Raw genomic sequence first — 25,004 nt, 5'->3', positions numbered from 1 at the left:
TTAGATCTCAGTAAGAATCTCAAAACTGTAGCTTTTCTGAAATTTTCTTCCCAATGGTGCAGAAGAAAAAGGTGGTAGTTCGTGATTTTAAATTTAGATGAAAGTTGATCTTTTATTGGTTATTTTTATACTTCCTAATAAGAAACAAATCTGATAGACTTGATTACAATGTCTTTGTTCCCTCTATATTTTGAATTTGTTGTTGAAGTGAAGCTTCTGAGAAAAGATGGTCCCAAAGGCTAGGGCAGGAAGAAGTGAAAGGCTGCAGTATTTGTTTGTGAATAATTCAGAATGACCCTGATTCTTTGAATACTGTCCTTTCTTCCATTGTTTTAACTAGTATTCTCTTCTAGTTAAAACTTCTTTATACCTAAAATAGGATCTTTGATGATCACAATGATCCCCCAACTTCAGAAGTTTCTTCTGAATCATAAAAAGAAAGATTAATAAGGATAATACTTATAATCATACCAACTGTCTTTTGATTTGATAGTGTTTTATGGTTTTACAATAATATATATCATATAATTAATAGATAATATACATATTTAATACATAAATAACATACCATTATATGTTGTATATAAATATTTATATATTATGTCTATATATTATATATTTATAATTATGTAAATATATATTTTTTTTAATTCTCAGAATTCTCGAAAATTCTGTTATCTTCATAGTGTAATGACAATAACAACCCCCATTATTATATATCCTGCAATGCACCACTGTAAGACACATTACACACATCATCTCAGGTAATCCTCTTAGTAACCTTATAGGCCAGGTATTACTTTCAAATGTGAAAAACAGTGCTTAGAGGAGTTGTTTAAATCAGCGAGATTTCAATCCAGGTATTTAGGTTCCAAATTCAGTGTTCTGTTAATTAGGTCATGGTTGCTGCAGTGTAATTATATTTGGGAAATGGCATATGGGAATATTTGGGGAATGATATATGAGTACTCAGCAAACCCTGATTTTTAGACCAGGGAAAATGATGGATATTTATGGTATAAGCATTAAATATGCCTTCAAATATGTCAGTAGCCTAACAGAGGTTTTGTGTTTTTAATTCAGATGTACTGCAGGATGCCAGGTCTGCCAGAATTTAATCAGGTAAGACTTAGATAAATAAGATTTCTTTTAATATTTAGGAACTCTGTTTAAAACTTATTGGGACAGTTTTCTCATGTCTCGAACGGACTCAATGAAAGGGCTTTATCGGTGCATCCTATTTACCTTTCCAAAGGCAGTTTTTTGGGTTTTTTAAGATTTTTTTTATTTGAGAGAGAGAGTGTGGGGGGGTGGGTGCAGAGGAAGAGGGAGAAAAAAGCAGGATCCTCCCTGGGCAGGGGCCTGACACGGGGCTTGGGGCTTGGTTAGGATCCCAGGACCCTGGGATCATGACCTGAGCTGGAGGCAGACACTTAACTGACTGAGTCACCCAGGTGCTCCTCGAAGGGAAGTTTTAAAAAAGAAATGTGGGAGTTTTTTGAAGGAGAGTGATTATTTGAATGCAATAGATAGATGACTTGAATTACTGAGATATGTAAACGGCAAGGGCCTTTGGCAATAGCTTCTACCAATTGAAATACTTGTAAAGCGTCCCATTTGCTTATGTTATATTTTATTTGTTTATTTGAGAGAGCGAGCAAGAGAAGAGTGGTGGGGGGGGGTGTGGAGAGGCAGAGGGAGAGGGAGAGAATCTTTTTTTTTTTTTTTTTAAATATTTTATTTATTTATTCGACAGAGATAGAGACAGCCAGCGAGAGAGGGAACACAAGCAGGGGGAGTGGGAGAGGAAGAAGCAGGCTCATAGTGGAGGAGCCTGATGTGGGGCTCGATCCCATAACGCTGGGATCACGCCCTGAGCCGAAGGCAGACGCTTAACCGCTGTGCCACCCAGGCGCCCCCGAGGGAGAGAATCTTAAGCAAGCTCCATACTCAATGTGGAGACTGATGCAGGACTCCATCTAACAACTCTGAGACTATGACCTGAGCCGAAATCAAGACTCAGACACAACTGATTCATCCAGGTCCCCCTATATTTTATTTGGATAATGAAGATGGTTTGTTCAGCACTGTATTTGGTCTATGAATTGTGAGTGATGTGTGCTCATACCAAGCTCTAATTCTGACACCAGTTTTGACACGTGTGTGTGTGTGTGTGTGTGTGTTTCCAACACAACACCAGGTAATTAACTAAATCCTGCCACTATCTACCTGGAGATAGCATCAGGTCCCATAGGTTAAGAGCTCAGTCCTATAAGACTATCCTTCCTCCCCACACTTCAGGTGCCAATCACAAGTCCACATTATCACCTGTGCTTCTGACTGATAGGCTGTGGATCAGAGGTTCCCAAGAACTCTTCCATGGGTTCAATTAGTTTGCTAGCAAGGCTCCCAGATCTCAGAGAAACATTTACTTACATTTACCAGTTTATTATAAAGGATGTTATAAAGGATAAACAGCCAGATGGAGGGGATGCATATGCCCTGCTATGTGGGAAGGGGCGTGGAGCTTCTGTGCTCTTTCTGAGCAAGCCACTCTTCTAGCCCCTCTACATGTTCACCAAGCTGAAGTCTCTGAACGCCATCTTTTGGGGCTTTATGGGGGCTTTATTACATAAGCATGTGTGGAGACAGGGCTTATGGCTTATAAGGCAGTAATAGTCTAAATGAGGTCATAGAGGTGGGACTCTAATCTCACAGGAATGGCGTCTATAAACGAGGAGACACAAGAGCTCTGTCCCACCTCTATGACCTCATTTAGACTATTACTGCCTTATAAGCCATAAGCCCTGTCTCCAAATACAGCCACATTGGGGATTAGGACTTCAACATAACAAATTTTGGGGGACACCATTCAGTTCCTAACAATGAGTGAAGAGTTTCCATTTGACTAACCTCTTTTACCTTTCCTCAAATTATTTTTTCTTTCTTTTTAGTAATTATTTAAAATTTGCTAAAATTGAAAGCAAGCATAAGACTATATTGAAAAGAAGTGAAAAGGCTTCATTTACTCCTCCTGCTTCCTACTTTATTCTCCAGAACCTTTCCCTGGCAATATTTTCCTAACTTGGCAATCTTTAGAGGTAACTAATGTGAACGATACTAGAAAAATGTTGATTTCACACTGTCCAGAAATTAAAAGTTGTTGAAACTTATACTTTTTGCACTTAGCTAGGAACTAGTTTGATTTTTTTCATGTGGAGAGTGAAATGTCCCGGTGTTAGTTACTGAGCAATCTGTCCTAACCATTTCTGCTGTCGTTTCTGTTACACAACAAATTCCCATATGTCTATGGTTCTGTTTCTAAGCTTTTTATTTATTTATTTATTTTATTTTTTATTTTTTTTAGTGTCATTGATCCTTCTGTTCCTAGTAAATGCCACTGTGCTTCATTATTACAGTTTTGTAATATATCTTGGTATCTGATAGGGCAAGTCCTCTATATTTTATTCTTTTTTTTTTTTAATCATTTCACTCTTTTAGACAATTTATACATCCGTATGAATGTTAGAATCACAGGGCACCTGTGTGGCTGAGTTGGGGGTCTGTCTTCGGCTCAGGTCATGATCTAAGGGTCCTGGGATCAAGCCCTGCATCGGGCTTCCTGCTCAGAAGGTTGTCTGCTTCTCCCTCTGCCCTTTCTTGTGCTCTCTCTTTCTGTCTCTCTCTCTCTGTCTCAAATAAATAAATAAAATCTTAAAAAAAAAAAAAAAGAATAGCTTTGTCAAATTCCCTGAAAAATCCTTTTAAGATTTTGATGGGTAGGGGCCCCGGGTGGCTCAGTCGTTAAGCGTCTGCCTTCCGCTCAGGGCGTGATCCCAGCGTTCTGGGATCGAGCCCCGCATTGGATTCCTCTGTTGGGAGCCTGCTTCTTTCTCTTCCACTCCCCCTGCTTTTGTTTCCTCTCTCGCTGCCTGTCTCTCTCTCTGTCAAATAAAAAAAAATCTTAAAAAAAAAAGATTTTGATGGGTATTTAATAGAATTTATAAAAACAATTTGGGAGGGAATTGGTATTTGACACCTTTATATTGATTCTCAAGGTGAGCTTTTAGTTAGTGATGTATAATTTGGAACTTTTGAAAGTTTTAACTAAAAGGATAGACATGGAAGCTTTTTTAAAAAAAAATTCAGGGGTAATTGGTTTCTTCTATGGGATCATCATGCAATAGTTTAATGACCTGGTAAAAACTGGAATAAAACTACATTGATTCAAGTCAACTGGATTAGGCTAAAAAAATACGTAGAGCAAAGTGGGTTCAAACTGAAGAATGGTTAGTGATTTAACTTTCCAGGTGTGAATTATGGCTGCCTCCATTCATTCATGTTCTGTTTAGAAAAAGCCACAGTGAAATGAATCGTTCAGCTTATGAATAGATGTTTTTCCATTTTGAAGACTAACCCTCGTTCCGAAAGATAACCAGGTGATATATTTCTCTCTAGTAGATGCCGACTGTGTATATTCTGTACATTTGAGATTATTCCTCCACTCATTGAGTCAAGAGCCCTTCCATATATAGAACTTGATCCTCTGACTTCTTGTTGTCATCTTGGTTCCTTGCTTACTTGAACCCAACAACTTGTACACGTTTTTATGTTGCTTTTCACACATACACACACAAAAAAGCTTGAATCACTTATAAAGCCAAATAACCTCTTTGTATATAATATATGAAAGTTCTGTAGGCTCAAATTTTAATTTTTCCTTCTGATTTTTTTAATTCACAAAACACAAGAACCTTATCGTCCTTTCACCAATATGATTATTATTATATTTTATTAGTTTTTATGTAGTTCTAGTTTCAAAGAGATTTAACCTTCTAATTTGCTTCATTTTGTTACATAGTGGAAATTATGGCTATGTACCTGAAATAGTTTTTAAAACTTTTAATTATTTGCAGGAACATTTATTGAATTTTCCTTCCTTTGCAATTATATCACATATATTTATTATTTAATTTATATTTATAGTCAAGCCTCATTCATGTCTCTTTTCTTGTGGTAGCTGTACGTTTACGTATTTCTCTGAAGTTGAATCTTTTTTGACATTGATTAATATTCTTTTGATGTGCATGTTACATTTTACATGAAGACATTTTCTGACTCAATCCTTAAGTATATTGCATGTTAGAGATTTTTAGTTTTTTTCTTAACAGCCTTGTTGAGATATAATTGACATAAAATAAACCGCACATATTTAAAATGTACAATTTGATTTTTTTTACCATCTTAACCATTTTTTTTTTTAAAGATTTTATTTATTTATTCGACAGAGATAGAGACAGCCAGCGAGAGAGGGAACACAAGCAGGGGGAGTGGGAGAGGAAGAAGCAGGCTCATAGCGGAAGAGCCTGATGTGGGGCTCGATCCCGGATTGCCGGGATCACGCCCTGAGCTGAAGGCAGACGCCTAACCGCTGTGCCACCCAGGCGCCCCCCATCTAAACTTTTTTAACTGTATAGCTCAGTGTGTTAAGTATATTTCCATTGTTGTGCAACAGATCTTCAGAACATTTCATCTTGCAAAACTGAAATTCTATGTCCATTAAACAATAACTCCCCATTGGCCACTCCTCCCAGCCCTTGGCAACGACCATTCTGCTGTCTGTCTCTGTGGATTTGACTACTGTAGGTACCTCAGATAAGGGGAATCATACAGCACTTGTTTTATGACTGACTTATTTCATTTAGAATAATATCCTCAAGGTTTATCCCTATTATAGCGTATCATGGGATTCCTCCCTTTTTAAGGCTGAATAATATTCCATTATATGTATACGCCACATTTTATCCATTCATCTGTCAACAGACACTTGGCTATTATGAATAATGCTTTATAATACTTAACATGGGTGTGCACAAGATTTTTAGTATTTTTTTTAAACATTCGCTAGATGATTTTATTTATTTATTTATTTATTTATTTATTTATTTATTTATTTATTTTAAAGATTTTATTTATTTATTCAACAGAGACAGAGACAGCCAGCGAGAGAGGGAACACAAGCAGGGGGAGTGGGAGAGGAAGAAGCAGGCTCCTAGCGGAGGAGCCTGATGTGGGGCTTGATCCCATAACGCCGGGATCACGCCCTGAGCTGAAGGCAGATGCTTAACCGCTGTGCCACCCAGGTGCCCCTCGCTAGATGATTTTAATGTGCAGCTAAGGGAGAGAACCACTGAGGGTGTTTTTAAGCTCAGAAGAAATCTAGTGATATAAATCTTAATGTGAAGTTGTAAAAAAATTATTCATATGTGCCATCTCTATATTACCCTAGAAAAGTGTAGAAACGTTACATCTGTTTTCTGTTTTGAAGTGTGTTTTCTATTCTGAAACTGGTTTCCATCCCATCTTTAAGGTGTTACTGTGGGCGACTGATTGGAGACCATCATGGGATAGATTATTCCTGGACCATCTCAGCTGCCAACGGTAATGAAAATGAACAATGGTCTGTTGAAAAGCACACGACGAAAAGCCCTACAGATACGTTTGGCACTATTAATTTTCAAGATGGAGAGCACACCCACCACTCCAAGGTACGCTAATAACTCACATTACTTTGCTAGTTTTTAACAGAGGATAACCTCCAAATGTTTCTCGAAATTGTATCTCCAAGTGTAAATGATCAGATGACTGGGTTTTATTGCAAAAATGATCCGTATTATTGACCTGTTCACAAAAATGACCTGACCCTTCTTCTTTTCTGTGTGAGGGACATGGTACCTTTCCCAGGTATGGCGTGGCCAGCTCTTTATTTGACCTCTTTTAGCAAGCTTATGCCTTCTCTATGGGAGAATGCCTTATTGCTCTTTAGACAGTTGCCAAAGGCTGCCCTTTTCTTAAGGAATGGAGAAAAGTTGCTGCCAAAGAGATGGTTTTAGCTGAAGCATGGCCATAGCAATTACTAGTAGCTTGTGGCTGTTCAGGCCTGCTCCATCCTTGTGAGAGGAAATGCGGAAATCTCTCTCTGTATCTCCCCCAAGTGATCGTCCGTAGGTTTTCCAGGCCAGTTTTGTTCCTGTCTCTAATATGATAATTTTGCATGTAATTTGCACAATACGGACAGGCCAGCTATCTCTCAGGTGTTTTTTCTTGAGCTTGTTAACCACCTGCTGCTTTCTCAGAGGCAGATTTCCCCGGGGAATCTGCAGGGGCGTCCACCTCAGGAAAGCCAAGACTCCGCTGGACCCTGGAGTCTGACCATCGGTTGGGTGAATTTGAAACAACAGACCGTAATAAAGCAGTCATCATCAAGTCTCATAATGCAGTTTTACAGTAATCTACATTTCCAGTTATTAATCCTCTTGCACTTAGCTTTGTGTGTTGATGTTCTCTTTAGTTGGTGAGGAAACTGCCTTTATTCTTCTCTGTAATCCTTTTTGGAAGCTGACTCTTACAGAACCCTGTACGTAATTTTCCCCTTCCGTTTTAGTCTTCCTCCTTTTGCTTTTATGTTTACTTATAATCACCTTCATTTCCTCATTTTTTCATCCATTTGACAACGATTTATTAGGTGCTCGTACGTTGCTATGCCCCAAAGAGTATATGTTCCATGTGCTAACATTGCTTACAGTCTAGTGAGGGTAACAGGAAATAAATATACTATTACCACAGGGGGAGGGGAAATGCTCCAGATGTGAATATAGGATTCTTCGAATAAATGGAAAGGGTAACTCCTGTTTTTCTGGGGCAGTGTGTGTGTCAAGGAAGCCATCGGGAAGTAGGCACAGCTAACCTGAGATCAGAAAGGTGAGTGAGGTGTTCGGTGCCAGGTGAGGCAGAGGGCTAAGAACACTGGGCTTGTGGGAGGGCCAAGAGAAAATATGGTGCACATAGGAGAACTGAAAATATGGTTCAACAGATCTCCTGATCCCTCATAGATTTTATGCTTACCATTAGATTGCCATTACATCCTGAGCACCTGAATGCATTTTATTTGATCTCTCAGAAGAAACTACCTTTTATATTTAAGCCCAGAATTGTTCTTATTTACGGTGAGAGGCAGGAAAGCTTTGAGAGCTGGTTATTTATCTCCCATCCCTGCATTCCCTTCCCGGTCTTATCCCTCCCACCTCATTCTGTGAAGGATTTGAGGAGAATCTATGCCCGTGAGAATCTGCCAGAGTTAGTTATAAAGGAGGGGGAGGGGGAAAGAAAGTCATTAACCTTTAGCACCATCTTTGTTTGGCCTTTGGAAGAAAAACTAGTGCTGATAATTTAGTTAATCAAGGTTGTTTATCTGAGATCTCAAGGAGGAGTATCTGCTAGGACTCAAAGGACTTCTAGATGAAAGAGAGAGGCACCTGGGAGAAAGAGTTGCGCTAGGGGAATCACGTCAGAGCTGCCCCTGCCTGCATTCACGATTCGGAGCAACACAAACCATGTCACAAAGGTCAACTTGTGTATTTTCCTACTACTTGGATATGTAAGAAAGCCATGGCAACTCATTTTCCTCACTTACAAACTGAAGGTTCTATTACATTCTGTGATGGCTGTCCCAACTCGATGTCAACTTGATGTTCAGAAATTCCAACATTTTAATAATTAAATAAAGGGATTATGTTTTAAGAATTTCAAAGGTGAATAGACCATTGTTTTAAGTCACTGTTACATCCTGGAAGATAGGTCATAATTCTATTTGCATATGGATGAAGATCTCCACCCGTGGTTCTTTTCGGTGTAGTTTTCTAATTCCTGGTTTCTTATCGTCCTTACTCCTGTAAATCTGACTTGGTGGTGGTGTTGGTTAGCGTATGCTTGAGGAGGGCAGACTCATCTCAGTGTGGTTTCAACAGTCTGTATGTGGCTGCATCTACTGGAAAAGAGAGCCAGCTATACACCATGATCTTAAGCAAAACACAAAATGATTCTGCTCCTACCTGCTGATTCGGATTTCTCTCGCCTTTGCTTTGGGTTACATTGACTAGACAAAAATATGACTCTGGTGAAAAGTATCTATTTTGGAAAAAGACATTTTCAGAGGGATAATTATATATAAAGGGAATGGTTAGAATGTGAAGTTTATAGTAAATTAAATGTACATACTCCCAGATAATACTCTGATTTAAATTGTGGAAATATATGAAAGAGTTAAGTAAATTAAAAGTCATAGTGATGTGGTTTTGGAATATAGGTGAGGGTTCGGTGGGGTGAGGTCTGGAGCTGATGACCGCAAAATGGTGGTTTATTAAAGCGGGGGGGGGGGGCAGGACCCATGGGCAGAAAGAGCTGCTGCACAGGGGTCTTTCGGAGTGGCTGATTATATACTTAGGAGTTGGGGGAAGGAAGGAAAAGGAGGTGTCAAAAGAACTTTCATATGCTAAAGAAGACCTATAAGATAATAGAGACCTTGCCAGTGTCAAGTTAAGGTTGTTTTCCCCTCTAGCAAGGTATTAACATTAAGATAGTTGGGAGATCCCTGGAAGACTGTCACACATGTACCACGAAGGAGTGGGGGGTAGATGGGAGGTTGCAGGGTGTCAGCTTGTGCTTTGTCCAGCTAGCCTTCTGCTCCCTCATCAATAGCATGTATGAAAAACCCCATTTCACCTATTTCTAAAAGCTTTTTTTTTTAATGGGTTTCCTGGAGTAGTGGTTTTTGCCAGTTTGAAGTATTTCTGCCTCATCTCAGACCTTCTAGAGAACATTCATTGGTGGGCCAACCCTGAAAGCCAGAGGAAGCCTTCCTACCGTGACTTGTAATTCCCAGAAGGAACTTAGAGGGGGTGTGGGATCCTTTCAAAGTAAATGTTTCCATTATACAAAGATGAACTTTTAAAGAAATCTCAGACACTTCCTTTTAAGTTTTGGCCATTTCAGTCGCCCTGCTGTGTGCTCATTGTTACTGGTATGTAGTTTTTCCTATTTTATGTACATGTGTCTATTCATGTCTTCCAGTATATTAGGACTTCTTATGACACAAAGTTGGATCATCTGTTACATTTAATGTTGAAAGAGTGGAAGATGGAACTGCCAAAGCTGGTGATCTCTGTCCACGGGGGCATCCAGAACTTCAAGATGCCCTCCAAACTTAAAGAGATCTTCAGCCAAGGTTTGGTCAAAGCTGCAGAGACAACAGGAGCGTGGATAATAACGGAAGGCATTAATACTGGTAAAGTGCACTCTCTGCTTCACATAAAAAAAAAAAAATTCCTCTTTCTAATTGAATCAGGTAGTATGGCACCTAATCTCTGCTCCTCAGTGCTCTCGGGGCACATGGTGGCATGAGAAAGACGAAAAGCATAGTACTAGGAAAAAAAACCCAGAAGAATCATAGACCTTTCCTGGAATGCGTTTCTACCATTGTTAAAATAATGCTATTTTAACACAACTGTGGGTAAACTTCTGGCAAAGAAATAGTCTTTTCATGAACTTTAGACTCCGGTGAGGTTTGAAAGGACTCGGAATTCTTGCAAGTATGGAGTGTGCAGGCTTGGGCATGAGCTAAGCTTACCAGAGGGTCAAGTTCAACAACAAAAATACAACTGAGTAAATTTGAAGATCTAATTGGCTTTATAAAGCAATTCCTGAATTAAGCAGCATCCCATTTAGCAAGTAAAGAGGTGCTCACAGAAGTTGTACAAAATGGAAGGTTTTTGTAGGAAGGAGGGTGAGGCAAGGAAGTTATTTGCAAAAGAAAAGGAAGGGTTGTTCCAAGCAAGGTCATCTTCCCTCAGAGGGAATGGGGGGCGGGGAGCAGTCTAACCATCCAGATTACCTCATCTTCCTTTGCGGGGGGGGGGGGGGGGGGTAGGATGAGGAGAGTCCTTGTGACAGATTGAGCGGTTAAGACTAAGTTTTTGGGGGAGGTTGGAACTGCAGTTAGGTTAGGTTAGGTATGAAGCCCCAGTTTGATAACTTGGTTTAAGTGATTCCATTTTGGGCCCTTAGTTTCCCTTTTTAACAACACAGGCTTTCTTTTACTTACTGCTCTTGTGTGTATGTGTGTGTGTTTTAACATTTAGGTTAGGACCAATTAAGGAACACAAATATAATAGTGTGAAGATTATTGGAATAGTTCATATAAGCAAAAGAAATGAGAAATGAGGCATACTTGAAGCTTTCTTAAACAATAATCAGGATCTGACCCCGTTCAACCACAACTCCGTAGGGCCTGACTACTCAGGGAGGGACAGCTGGACCAGCAGCATTGGCATTACCTGGGAGCGTGCTGGGAATGCAGATCTCATACCTTTGCAGACCAGCAGGACCAGAATCTGCATTCTGACAACATCCGCAGATGATTCTTCTGCACATTTAAATTTGAGAGATGTTGCTTACCAGCTTCTGCCTATTCTTGAGCTGCTTCTCTACTGTACTTGAACATTATCTGGCATGAATATTTGACATTTAATTGAATGCGCAAGCACTTGGATAGGTGCTGTGGGTGAAAGGTGCTGGGCTTAGTGATAAGGCAGACTGTGATAACAATGAGCAACTAACTACAATCAGTGCTGACTGGGTCATAGTTGAGATACAAAGCAAGTGTTTGGGAGTACAAGGAAGAGGAAGACACATTACAGTTCCACCTGAGGACACTCAAGAAGGCATGGAGAAGGATATAGCACTTGGCGTTGGCCTTGAGGGAAGGGTAGGAAGGAGCATCCTAGACAGAGGTGGCAGTTCAAGGCCAGGCACACGGCTGGAGGTGAAGGCACATGTAGAAAGAGGAGATAAGGCTATAGGCTGGATGTGCCATGTGGCAGAGAACAGGAACAAGGGAGACTGGAGCCAGACTCGGTGCCACGCCAATGGACTGACATTTTATTCTCTGTGTAGTAAGGGGTCCTCAGAGGAATCTGGATAGGAGAATGGGTAGGGAATGACATAGTCAGATCTGGTTTTATAGAGGGTCTCAGTAGACAATATGTAGTAGGATCACATGTGGGATGCTGACATACGTCCGCCAGCACCACCATGCTGGGAGCCCAGGCCAAACCTACGGAGTCCAAATCTCTATTGCAGTAGATGGCTGCACAGCTGATACTGATATGTGCCTGTGGTCCAGATCCCCGATTCTAGACAATGACTCTGGGGAAAGTGTACAAAATCGGGTGACGGGGAAGATGCCAGAGAGGGGGAATGATTAGGTGCCGTGCATCAGATGCATGCGATAGGTAGAGTTTTTGTTCATTTGTCTCTGTGCTAATGACACAGGGCCAGCACTATATATGAGAAGAGTAAGCGGAGCAATGCAGTGTTGTCATTAAAAGGCAGAGTAAGCCAATCTCAAAGGCTACATGCTGCACTATTCTAACTATATGACATTCTGGAAAAGGCAGAACTGGAGACAGAGACAAAGACCAGTGGCTGCCCGGGGTTGTGGCAGGGTGACGAGTAAATGCAACGCAGAGGATTTTGAGAGCAGTGAAACTGTTCTGCATGATACTGCAGTGATGGCTTAGATCATTATGGGTTTGTTCACGCCTGTGGAATCTACAGCACCTGTCCCTAACGTAAACTGTGGTCTGTGGGTGCTCGTGATGTGTCAGTGCAGGTTCAGCAGTTGTAACACATCTACCATGCTGGGGCGGGGGTGTAACAGTTGTGGGAGGCTGTGTATGGGTTCGGGGTACAGGCGAGGTCTGTACTACTGGCTCAGTTTGATGTGAGCCTAAAATTGCTTAAAAAAATAGAGTCTGTTTAAAAAAAAAAAAAGTCAGATACCCCGGATTGGAATCCAAGCTCTACAAACGACCAGCTCTACAACGTTGGGCAAATCATTTAACTTCTTTATGACTCAATTCTTGCCTATAAAATAGACCACATAAAGTTAACGTTTCTACTGAAAGTGTAAATACTTGTAAAACACTTAAAAGAGCACGTGGTGCATTGTAAGAGTTTGGTCAGTGCTGGCTATTATTATTGTTGTTATTATGAATTCCAGAAGGTCAAATGTGAATGCATTAGTTCTGGAATATTTATGTGTATAAAGCTATTAATTTGCTTCAATGAAGCAAGGGCCATATCTGCAGGATGTTTTGCTGGGGCAGTTGAGAAGGTTAGAGAAAAAAACATACTTAGAACATTCATGTTGACCCTACAGGACTTTCTGGTCAGTCAAAAATAGGGGCAGGACTGAGGTTGTAAGCAAAAAGTGCCCAAAGGGAGAGGAGAATTGTTCAGGTAAAGAGGTCAGCGATAGGAGAAAGAGGTGTTACAAGAGAGCAGAGGAAACCAAGATATCAGAAATTCATTCCACTGTGCCCGCAACTTTCCCTAAGAATGGCCCTTTGCATATACCCACCCATTTGTCTCCTTCCAGCAGTCATGGTATTTTGCATGATTCGTGTGTTCAGGTTTGATCTCTATTGTTCATAGGCGTGTCCAAACATGTTGGGGATGCCCTGAAAGCCCATTCCTTCCAGTCCTTGAGAAAAATCTGGACCGTTGGAATCCCTCCTTGGGGCGTCATTGAAAACCAGAGAGATCTTATTGGAAAAGATGTAAGTAGAGAACCCTTTCACAACAAAAGGAAATGAATGTGTATCTAATTGCCAAGTCAGCACTATACCTGGTATCCAAAAGACATCTCGAATGTAATATACCCCAAACCAACTATTGGCTTCCTACTTGCCCTGCCTTAGAAAATGATGATCTTATCCTTGTTCAAGCCAAAAACCTTGGACTAATCCTGGAATGATCTCTGTCTTATACATCAAACCTAATCCATCAGTAAATTATCTCAGCTTCACTTTACCTTTTTTAAAGATTTTATTTATTTATTTATTTGAGAGAGAGAGAGAGAGATAGCAACAGAGATAGTGAGAGTGAGCATAAGCAGGGAGGAGAGGGAGAAGCAGGCTCCCCGCTGTGCAGGGAGCCTGATGCGGAGCTCAATCCCAGGACCTGGGATCATGACCTGAGTCCAAGGCAGACACTTAACTGACCGAGCCACCCAGGTGCCCTAGTTGTTTGATTTCATTATCCAGAAAAGTTCCCTATATTGTGATGGGTCGAGATGTCTCTTGGGTCATTTTCAGTCTTTTGTTGTTGTTGTTAGGGAGGGGAGGAGGGGCTGAGGAGAGATGGAATCCCAAGCAGGCTCCATATCCAGCATGGAGCTTGATGTGGGGCTGATCTCACAACCCTGAGATCATGACCTAAGTCGAAATCAAGAGTTGGATGCTTAACCGGCTGAGCCACCCAGGTGCCCCTCAGTCATTTTTAATCTATGGATTTTTCCTTCATCTCTCTCTCTCTCTCTCTCTCTTTTTTTTGGGGGGGTGCAATTTATTTGTTAAAGAACTAGGTCATTTTTCCTGAAGAGTTTCCCATAGTTTGGATTTTGCAGATTTAGCCCGTTATAGTAGGGTTTAGGGTATTTCTCTGTCTTTTGTCTTTCCTGTAAATTGGTAGTTTGATCCAAAGATTTGATCAAATACATGATTTTTTGTGCAAGTTTACGCCATAAGAGATGCGTCCTTCCCCTTGTAACTTAGGATCATCTTTCTTTTTATGATGTCCTTGCCTAGATTCATGATCTCAACTGAGTTGCAAGTGCTGTTATTTAATTTTAGTGTTCTTTCTTTCTTTATTAGCTTAAACACTCTACAAAGAGAAACATTTTCTCATCAACCATTTGATTTACCTTGTGGTATAGTTGTATGGGAAAGGGCAGAATAAATGCTTGATTCTTTCTCTTTATTTTCCAGCTTTCAAAGCAATGATTCATTATCTACCATCCTCCAAGGTGAAGAGTGATATTTGTTTTGGTTCATGAATTGAAACATATCAAATATTAAATATGTTTCAATTCATCTAGTCTAGTTATTACTCTTAATTATGCTCAAATTGTCCCATTTTGGCCAGTGGAAACTTTTCAAGTTGTCTCCTGAGTCCTTTTAACACAATTCTAATTATTTTTCATTGCTTTCTTGTGTTTTAGTATAGAAAAAAGTTCCAGGCTAACTGTATATTTTTTGCTCCTTGAGAAATGCCTGGTTGTTTTTAGTGGGAAATTATATTCTGGGGGCCAAGAGTGCATTCTGATTTTTCATGCCTAATAATGTTCTACTGTACTATAGTACTTTAATAATATTATAATTTAACCTTTCCTCTATTATTGCACATTTTTTGCTTTTATAAAAAAATGATATTAATGCTGGGATTAGATACTTCAGATGTAATAAATCTATCTATCTATCTATTATTATTATTATTATTATTATTATTATTTTGCTTTCTGGTGTCAGTGTCACATTTAGGTACTAATAAAGGTAACTTTAAAGACTAATGTTGATAAAATTTATAGTGCTTTTCCCTTCATTATTTCTTTTAAGCTTCACAGTGACCCTCTGCTGTAGGAATTATTGTTTTCACTTATACATGAGGAAAGTAAGCTGAGAAAGGAGACAAGAGTTACCCCGATTTAAAATTAGGAAGTAGAAGAGTCTAGACTTAAACAGGGTCCCTCTCACTCCAAACACTGTGGTTTTGTCTCTAAAAACAAATAAAAATTGGAGTAGCTTAAGGAAGAGTTCACAAATATTAATAAAGATCTGGATGTTTTATATTGAATGGATGGATCTCCATTCAGTTGGTTGGTGATTACTCTTCATTTCATTTGAAATACTAGAAAAAAAAGTGTTATCACAATATTGTTTTGGAATAGATCTATTGAAAAGCATATTTTTTGGATAGTGATGTAGTCTGTGTACCTGTGTACCTTTTTGAACTGTTTTATAATGACCTGAGACAAGGTAAATACAGAAATTAAAAATAAGTATTTAGAACCATTTTTAGTAATGTGGCAGTGCTGTGACATCTAAGCATATGGTCAGTGGGCTTATCTTGCTGAGCATGGCATGCGCAAGAGTTGTTGAACTTGTGTCATGAGTCCCATGTAGCATGAGCTGCATACTGGTTACACATAGTAGGACCACACACCAATCCCAAAAGATGGGAGATTAAAGAAAACAGATTGATCCTTCACCACAAATATCTTGAGAAACAGTGCTGTAGGTAGCAAGTAGTACTTATTAACCTTGGCAGGAACTCCATGGTTCATGGACAAGCCTTATGGAGCAGGTGAGCCCAGGGAAGGAAGGACCTTGAGCTCTGACCCTGTCTTATCTTCACTGTCTTCTAGGTGGTGTGCCTGTACCAGACCCTGGGTAACCCCCTCAGCAAGCTCACCACACTCAACAGCATGCATTCCCACTTTATCTTGTCCGACGATGGGACTGTGGGCAAGTATGGAAATGAGATGAAGCTCAGGAGGAACCTGGAAAAGTACCTCTCTCTGCAGAAAATACACAGCCGTGAGTACCACAGGGGCTCAACCACTGGGGCCTGGTTGGGGAGCTGCTATGGAGAAAGGCACCCCTTTGTCATCCATACCGAGTGGAGAGGTCCAAGCTGGTCCCTGCCTTAAATTAACACATGTGAACCCACAGCCAGAAGAAAGCAGGATGTGAGGTGGTGAGGAATTATGGGTGACAGGAGAAAGGAAGAAATCTTGGGGGACACCATAATCAGGAGAGGTTTTCTGCAACAGTGGAGACTTCAGCATAGCCTCCAGCTGTCCATAGGGTAGGATGGGTGGAGGATGGTTGTGTGTGGGGGAGAAGATTGACGCCAGAATGGGAATGACTAAATAGCAGTCAAGAGACTGGCTTGAGAAGAGGGAGGGTATGAGTTTGACCATCAGAGAAGATGGCATTTTGTATATGGTGGCATGTCTCAGATAGGGAAGGGTTAAGACCAGACAGGGCTTTTAGAAATAGGGACCTTCGAAGGTTTCAGTGTTATGTACTACTTCCAGGGATGCTTCGATATGACCATTTTGGTAGCATTTAAAAACAAAATGCGGCTGAGTAAATTTAAAGATCTTACTGGCCTTCCTCAGTGATTCATCAGTTGGGCAGCATCCCATCTGGCAGATAGGGAAGAGTTCCAAGGAGCTGGACAGAATGGAAGACTTTTATAGGCAGAAGGAGGTGTGGCAGGAGACTTATTCTAACAAGGAGTGGATTGTTTTGGGCAAGGTCACCTTCCTTTGAGGGAAGGCGGGGTGGGTGTGGGGGTCCTACCAGGCAGATTACCTCACTAACGCCAACCAGGTAATTCCAGACTGACTGGTTAAAGGTTACATTCCTGGGAGAGGTTGCGACTGCAATTAGGTCAGGTATTATGTCTTGGTTTGTTGATGTGGAGCTTAGCACAAGTGACTCTATTTTGGACCTGTTGTCTATTTTTTAATAGTAGTATCTATAGGAGGGAGAGGGGAGGGGAGGGCCAGAATCAGCAAACATCCTCGGGTGGAGAGGTGGAAAGATAGGTGCTCCCTGGAGAAATGGAGACTTTTAGTCCAAGGCAGCAGAAAGTGAACTTCTGCCTCTTTCCATGAGTTAAATCTTCCACAAAATATTCCCATCCTTGGGGTCGAAGACCTGGGAGCCGAGACCATAGGGAGGCTCAAGTCCTCTTCAACCTTTGACTTTGGCCTTACATGCTGAATGTCCTTTGAGTTTTTAACCTTGATCTCCTGAGGCAGCAGAATGTAGGAGGTCAGATCAGAGCTCTGCCATCTACTGTCTATGATCTTGGCCAAGGGAGTTAACATCTGTTAGACAGTTTTCTTAATATAAAAGGGAAGGAACTGTCTACCTTTTGTTGTGAGAGTTAATTGAGATGATGTATGCTTGCTGTGCCTAGGATAGTGTTGGGTGCATTGTATGCCCTCAATACATGTCTGTGTCTTTCTTTCCTGTTATCCTCCTTTGATACAGGTGTAATCTCCTTGTTGGGGGAGGGTGGTGTGGGAGGGACCCTGGGAATTGTTGCCAGTGACTTAGAGCTTAGTGTGGATAAAGGTTGGAGGCTCATTTCGGTAAGGAAAGAGGAGAGAGGATCAGGTATGTGGTCCCCTGTGGAGTGGGTGTGGGTGGGGGGGAAGGGAGACCCACAGAGGAGAGCAGAGGAGGATAGGTCAGAGACAGGCCTGAAGAAGAGTCCCCGCAGGGAGGGCTCCTTTAAACGTCTGAACTCTCAATTACCTGAAATGTCCTGTTGCCTCTGTTGACCCATGCTCAGCACAGAAATTGCTTAGGGGCTTTGTACAGCATCATGATGTGTGCCCCAGGAGAGCAAAGTCTGTCTTTCTTATTCCCTGCCGATTCTCCATTTGTGGATACAACCTGAAGCTTGCATATAGCATCAAGTAACGTTTCTGCTTTCAAAGATCCTGAAACTTGGGACTTACTTGGAGAGTTTTACTTTGTGTGTAGAAGAATGTGGAGTCCATTCCAGTGATTGGTAACATTTATTATTCTAAGGAGAACCAATATGAAGGAGCAAAAATAGTAAGGCACCTACACCCACACACATAGGAAAGGAAGAAAGGAAGGAGAGAGAGAAGAACGAGGAAGAGGAGGAGAAGGAAGAGAAGAAAGAAAGGAAAGGAAAGCCCCCAACAGACCCCAAATTCTTACATATCCAAGCTGATCTTCATGCCCACCATGCTCACTAGGGAAGCTTTCTACCATATTTGTATTGCTTAAAAAGGGTTTATTTGGATGGAATGAAAATAGTTAAATATTTTGTTGATTTCTTTTATTTCTTTTCGCCTGGACTTCTTGGAGTCCCTGGAAAACCCTTGATATTGGCCAAGAGTACTTATAGTGCTCCCCCCAAAACCCTGACATCATAAAATTGCTATAGGAATTCTGTGTGTAGCCATTTGAAATGTGCCCAATGTCAGTTCCTAAGCCCCTGAGGATAGACAGGATAGGATCAGGTGCCTCAGTATCTGTTCACAATCCAGCTGTCAGTGGAGACGAGTGCTTTCCTGGGTGTCCGTCCTAGGAGCGGGTAATTTGGAGGCATGATATTGTATTCTTGCCTAACCCTGGGGGCCAAGGATTGAGGCAGCTCTCCAGTGAGATTTCTCAGCAAGAGCTTGACGATTTTTTTCTTTTCTTTTTTTTTTTTTAACAAATTTAGTAGGATCAGTAAGATCCTTTTTGTAGAAAACAATCATAAATATTTTTGTTTTTGTGGGAATTAGTTATTGCTTCAAGAAAGATGTACCCTATAGAAATTGAATTCCCTCTTTACCCTTATTGATTCTTTTGTGATGATAAAAGTGCTATATACTCTCATATTTAGATAAAACAAAGATAGCATATAGGAGAAGGAAGGATTTTCCATAATCTCATAATAAAAAACTAACCATTGTCAACTTTTTCATATATATATGCTTTCACAAATTTTCTACACACACACACAGCAACATTTTTTTTTTTTAAGATTTTATTTATTTGGCAGAGAGAGAGAGACAGCCAGCGAGAGAGGGAACACAAGCAGGGGGAGTGGGAAAGGAAGAAGCAGGCTCCCAGCGGAGGAGCCTGATGTGGGGCTCAATCCCAGAATGCCGGGATCACGCCCTGAGCCGAAGGCAGACGTTTAATGACTGAGCCACCCAGGCGCCCCATCACAGCAACATTTTTTAAATGAACACTACGTTCATATAATATCCATGCTTCTTTTGTAGTCTTCCCCTCTCCCCCACTAAACATGGATGCATTTCCACATTAGTAAGCATAGTTTAACACATCTTTAATAGCTGCATGGTATTTCATTATATAGGGTATAAGAGATTCTCAAGTTTTTTCCCTGCATGTCAATAATTTATCATTAATGGAATATTTATCTAAATTTTCTTCTATTACTTTTACATGTTAATATATCATTTTTGTCATCTTGCTTAGCTTTTGTAAGACTATATTATTAGAGGAATCCCATGACTATCAGTTGGTATATTTTAGATTCACTTTTTAGTGACAGGGAGAAAATAATGAGGTGAAACTATATGGAAAAGGAAAAGAAGTAGAATGTCAAAGCAATGAAACAGACTGAATTATGTGTTTGGATACCTGCTAACAGTCACTCCCTTACCCCCAAATCCCACCCCCACCAAACATTTGTGGAGTCGAGGACAAGGGTACACAGGAAAGGCCACATATTATATGTCTAAATATTTAAAAGCTTTAAATCAAGCTAACAAACTGTATAAGGTTTTATTCTTTTACATTTGTACATATAGCTGGAAGACCAGGTTTGAGTTCAGCATCTTGGAAATTTGGGAATACTGAGCCACAGCCCGGACTGTTGCCCAGCCTATGTACAGCTTGCTCTCTGCTTCTCTTTCTGCCCTTGGCTCCATCCCTCTGTGCCAGGGACTTCACACACATGTGCTCACCCGGACACCCCAACCTGTATGTCCAAGCTCTACCCACTTCTCCCCTATACCCCAGAGTCATTGACAAGTATGTCCTGGGGGAGGACATATCTGGGGCAGAGGCTCAGGCAGCCCCTGGAAGCAGGAATTTTGGGGTCTAAGGCACTCTAGTAAGTAGGGTTGAGGGCACAGGCTTCCCTCAAACATTGGTCCCGTAGACTCTTCACTGTGAGGGGAGGGCATGGCCAGAGGAGGGCTGTTCAACTTGGGGCCCAGGATAATATCCACTGATGCCCAGATGTGAGTGTGGTATTGCCTGCTGATTTTTCTGCTTTTGAAAAATAAATTAAAAATATTGATTTAAATATATCAATACATGTGCAGTGTAAAAGTTAAATAAGTCTATAGAATAAACAAGATCCCTTTTCAATGTTTCCCCAAATCCTTCCCTGTCTTCTCCATTAATAGTTTGATGTGTACCCTTCCAGAGTTTTCTGGTGACATACACACACACACACACACACACACACACACACATATATGTATAAAAAGGTATATATGGATATGTATATATAATAAATATATATATTTATACACATGTATACACACATGGATATATAAAAATGGATATGCGTATATATATAATAAATGTATATATGATATATATAATAAACGTATTTATACACACATGTATCATGTAAGCATATACATAAATATATATAATGCAAACATATAAAATATATACTTATGTGTGTGGATTTAAAAATATAAAAAGGATCTTACTATATATATCATTCTGTAACTTTTTTTCACTTAATATGTTTTCAAGAAGAATGACTCCATGGTCTTTACTTTTTTTTTTTTTTTTTGTCTTCCTTACTTTAATAAAATAATGTATACTTGTGATAAGAAATTTAAACAGTGTGGGGCGCCTGGGTAGCACAGTCGTTAAGCCTCTGCCTTCGGCTCAGGGCGTGATCCCGGCGTTCTGGGATCGAGCCCCACATCGGGCTCCTCCGCTGGGAGCCTGCTTCTTCCTCTCCCACTCCCCCTGCTTGTGTTCCCTCTCTCGCTGGCTGTCTCTCTCTCTGTCAAATAAATAAATCAAATCTTCAAAAAAAAATTTAAACAGTGAAAAATGGAATACATTGAAATGTAAAAGTCTGTGAGAGTTACCCAACCCATCCTGTTCTTAGAAATAATCATCATTAGAAGTTGATTAAATTGGCAAAAGGTTGATGATTTTTGGAGGTGAGTGATCGATACATTGGGATCCATTATGTCATTCTGGATTTTTTTTCAAGATATGTTTGAAGTTTTCCACAATGAAAAGTAGAAATTTCTTGAAGACTACTTTAAAAAAAAATTTTTTTTAAACCATTGAAAACCTTTAGCTACCTTTTAATGGGGGAAAGCTTGAATTTGCTCTCACCGTATTTCTGCGACTTTATTGGAAGTGCAAGCTTCTGGCTTGGTCTTGAACTAGGGAAGCCTGAGTGAGTCAAGGAAGGAAGAGGCGTGAGCACAAGTAACAGGTATCTGGGTGACTGAAAGACTTGTGTCCAGGAAAACAAAACGGATGATTGGCCAGCATAGGTTTTCTTTGTAACAGTGTGATATTGTCTGTCCTCTGAAACAGGTTCAAGACAAGGCGTGCCCGTGGTGGGGCTGGTGGTGGAAGGAGGTCCCAACGTCATCCTTGCCGTGTGGGAGACTGTGAGGGACAAAGATCCAGTGGTGGTGTGTGATGGCACGGGCAGGGCCGCTGACCTTCTGGCCTTCACCCACAAACACTTAGATGAAGGGTGAGTTGCTGACTCCTCAGCTGTGAAACCACAGTAACTGTTTATTCCTCCATTTTAGTTCTTTAAGCTGTTTTTAGGTGGGCCACATATCCTTGGGGGACAGAGATAGAGACTGGAATTAATTTTTCAGTGATTTTTATATGTATTGATTAATGCCCGAATGCCCTCTGCTGATGCAAGTTTCTGTTTCCTTTGCTAAAGAAGGGCCTGCCGCTCTCAGGGGCTCTTGAATGTTGTTTGAGCTGCAGGGGCGTGGGTGGTGGAGGGAGCACTTCCATGGGGAGTAAGGGAGGGGACGCTCCTGCAGTTGGCCTGTAAAGCTGAAAAAACCCTGTGGTGAGTGAGGAGCTGGCCCCAGATCACCCTCAGATTCATTTGCCATTAGTAAAAATAGCAGGAAGTGGGGAGAAGAGCATCCAGGCATTATTATAGGTTGTGTTTATTTGAGGTTTTAATCCTTTTTCTAAAAAAAGATTTTATTTATTAATTTGAGAGTAAAAGGGGGAGAGAGAGAAAGAGTACGAACAGGGGTGAAGGAGAAGCCCAATGTGGCACTTGATCCCAGAACCTTGGGATCACGACCTGAGACACTTAACCGACTGAGCCACACAGGCGCCTTAAGGTTTTAGTTCTTTAGCCTTTTCAAATAAAAAGGTCGTTTTTCTTTAGCTATCCCTGTATTTAGTGTGATTTTTTTCCAGTTTCAAAAGTGTGGTCTTTCTCCCGTGTAAGTAAATATAATACCTATGAACTAAAATATCGACCCCACTGATTTTCTTAAGTAAACATGTATTGGAAATCTATCAGCTCGGGAACCTTGTGCCGGAGTGTGTTCCTTCCAGGATCATGGCAGATCCATCCAGGCTCGCTTTCAAATTCGGCCTCTCCAGTACCTTGCTTCCCTTTGCTTCCTGCTCACTTGCTCTCAGATCAGAACTGTGCATGGAAACCCTCAGTTAGATGGGACCCGCAGGTGCTCTTGCCCTGAAGTTGCTGCCTTGTTCCCTTCTCTGCATTGTGCCAAGTCATGACCATTTATCTCTCTCTCAGGGCCCTACGTCCTCAGGTGAAGGAGGAGATCATCTGCATGATTCAGAACAGTTTCAACTTTAGTCTTAAACAGTCCAAGCACCTTTTTCAAATTCTAATGGAGTGTATGGTACACAGGGATTCTGTGAGTATGAGTTGATAACTCAGACGACTTTTAAACTGATAATTTGCATCAATTGTAATATTTATTTCCACAACTTCTAAAAATAAGGAGTTTTTTTTTTAAAGATTTTATTTTTTAAAGTAATCTCTCCACCAATGTGGGGCTTGAACTCATGACCCCAAGCTCAAGAGTCACATGCTCTTCTGATTGAGCTAGCCAGGCACCCCCAAAATAAGGAGTTCTTAATTAAAAAAATTTTTTTGTAAGATTTTATTTATTTATTTGACAGAGACAGCCAGCGAGAGAGGGAAAACAAGGAAGGGGAGTGGGAGAGGAAGAAGCAGTCTCCCAGTGGAGGAGCCTGATGTGGGGCTCGATCCCAGAACGCTGGGATCACGCCCTGAGCCGAAGGCAGACACTTAACGACTGCGCCACCCAGGCGCCCCAGGAGTTCTTAATTTTAATTTGATTGTATATAACTCTGTAGGACAGACCCTTAGTTGAGTCCACTTGCCTTTTTATTCCCTCCCCGGCCCACCTCCCCACAATGCTTCAAATTCAGACTGCAGTTAGGAAAAAAAAAAAACAAAAACACTTAGTATAGCAGTATTACAGAAAAGTGACCACATTGAATGAAGATCACACATAAATATTTTCAGAGGGTAAAAGAACAGCTCCATGTCTTAAGTCCAGTCTGCTGTCTTAGACGACTGCATCATAACATCCGAGTAAATCCGGCAGGAGATCTTCGGGGTCGCACTGAACAACGGGAAGTGTGAGAATATACTCTGGGACAGAAAATGGAGGCCACAAACTAGGGGCTGTGAACATAATGTAGATTCAGAAAACAATTTTAGCATTTTGGGATACTTTGATCAAAATTTTTACCAATGACTTGGACGAGATGAAGCCAACAATTCTAGTAAATAGGCAAATATGTCATGATTCATAGTGATCTTTCCAGATTTCAAAGGCTAGACCAAATCATTCAAGATTTTGGTAGTACTTAAGCACCTGGCCTTAAAAAAAAAAGCCCACAAAAATAAAAAACTGTCCAGTTCAGGCTGGACAAATCATGACTAAACAAATGTGATAAACACTTGGTTTCAGTTGACCTAATAACAACAAAAATAACAACCATGTCTACAATTAACAACTTGTCTTCAAATGTATTTTTTTTACCTTGAAGTGCCCCATGAGTGAATTCAATATGACAGTGATTGTTTATTCCGGTTTCCGAGATGCCAAAGCCGCACCTAGAGAATTTAAGTGGTTTGCTCAGAGTCATGCAGTTACAGAATGGTAGAATAGATACGTGGACTCAGAGTTGAAATCCTGTACCTGGTCTACTACGTTTGATACTTACCACAGAAATCAATAAGAAATGGACATCTTACAGAGATCACCCTTGTATTTGTGTCTTCCTGTCATCAAAGAGAGTAACGAGGGGTGTAATGACCAAGAGGAGACTAGAGTAGGTGCCGAAGGGTTTGCGCATCTTAGGAGTTAGGTCCTCAGCTTCTGCATAATTGAGAATTGATTTTATTCATGCACATAGAGGGGCGGTTAGTTGGAGGGAACCAATACCCAAATGGTAGAAGCATAGTTTTTCTACCTTCATGGGACCTTAGAGATTATTTATCGGTTTCCTCTCACCTTGTGGATGAGAAATCTGAGATTCAGTGGCCTTAAGATGTTTCCTCCAGACTGGCTGGTTAGTGGTATATCTGGGCTTGCCAGACTTGGCTCTTTTTGTTGAATAGTTCCCTTTGCTATATAAAACATTTTCATTTAGAAAGACTGAGATACATTCATTAACAGCAGACAACCTTTTCTTCTTTTTTCTCTATCT

The 25,004-nt window shown here is 40.7% G+C and overlaps 1 protein-coding gene across 3 annotated transcripts in view; it reads left to right on the top strand.

Annotated features, from left to right (window-relative positions):
* Window positions 1-25,004, top strand: part of TRPM6 (transient receptor potential cation channel subfamily M member 6) — a 187,709-nt gene that overhangs the window by 81,796 nt on the left and 80,909 nt on the right. For all 3 annotated transcript variants that reach the window (XM_048218395.2, XM_044391103.3, XM_057305640.1), the window contains 7 exons: window positions 1,084-1,122; window positions 6,371-6,548; window positions 9,910-10,123; window positions 13,333-13,457; window positions 16,103-16,274; window positions 21,834-21,999; window positions 23,050-23,173. In XM_048218395.2, the coding sequence (XP_048074352.2) occupies window positions 1,084-1,122; window positions 6,371-6,548; window positions 9,910-10,123; window positions 13,333-13,457; window positions 16,103-16,274; window positions 21,834-21,999; window positions 23,050-23,173 (1,018 nt within the window). The remainder of the gene's footprint in view (window positions 1-1,083; window positions 1,123-6,370; window positions 6,549-9,909; window positions 10,124-13,332; window positions 13,458-16,102; window positions 16,275-21,833; window positions 22,000-23,049; window positions 23,174-25,004) is intronic.

Source organism: Ursus arctos, unplaced genomic scaffold (assembly GCF_023065955.2).
Source record: "Ursus arctos isolate Adak ecotype North America unplaced genomic scaffold, UrsArc2.0 scaffold_33, whole genome shotgun sequence".
Lineage (NCBI taxonomy): Eukaryota > Metazoa > Chordata > Mammalia > Carnivora > Ursidae > Ursus > Ursus arctos.
This window is presented reverse-complemented; position numbering and strand designations above follow the sequence as displayed.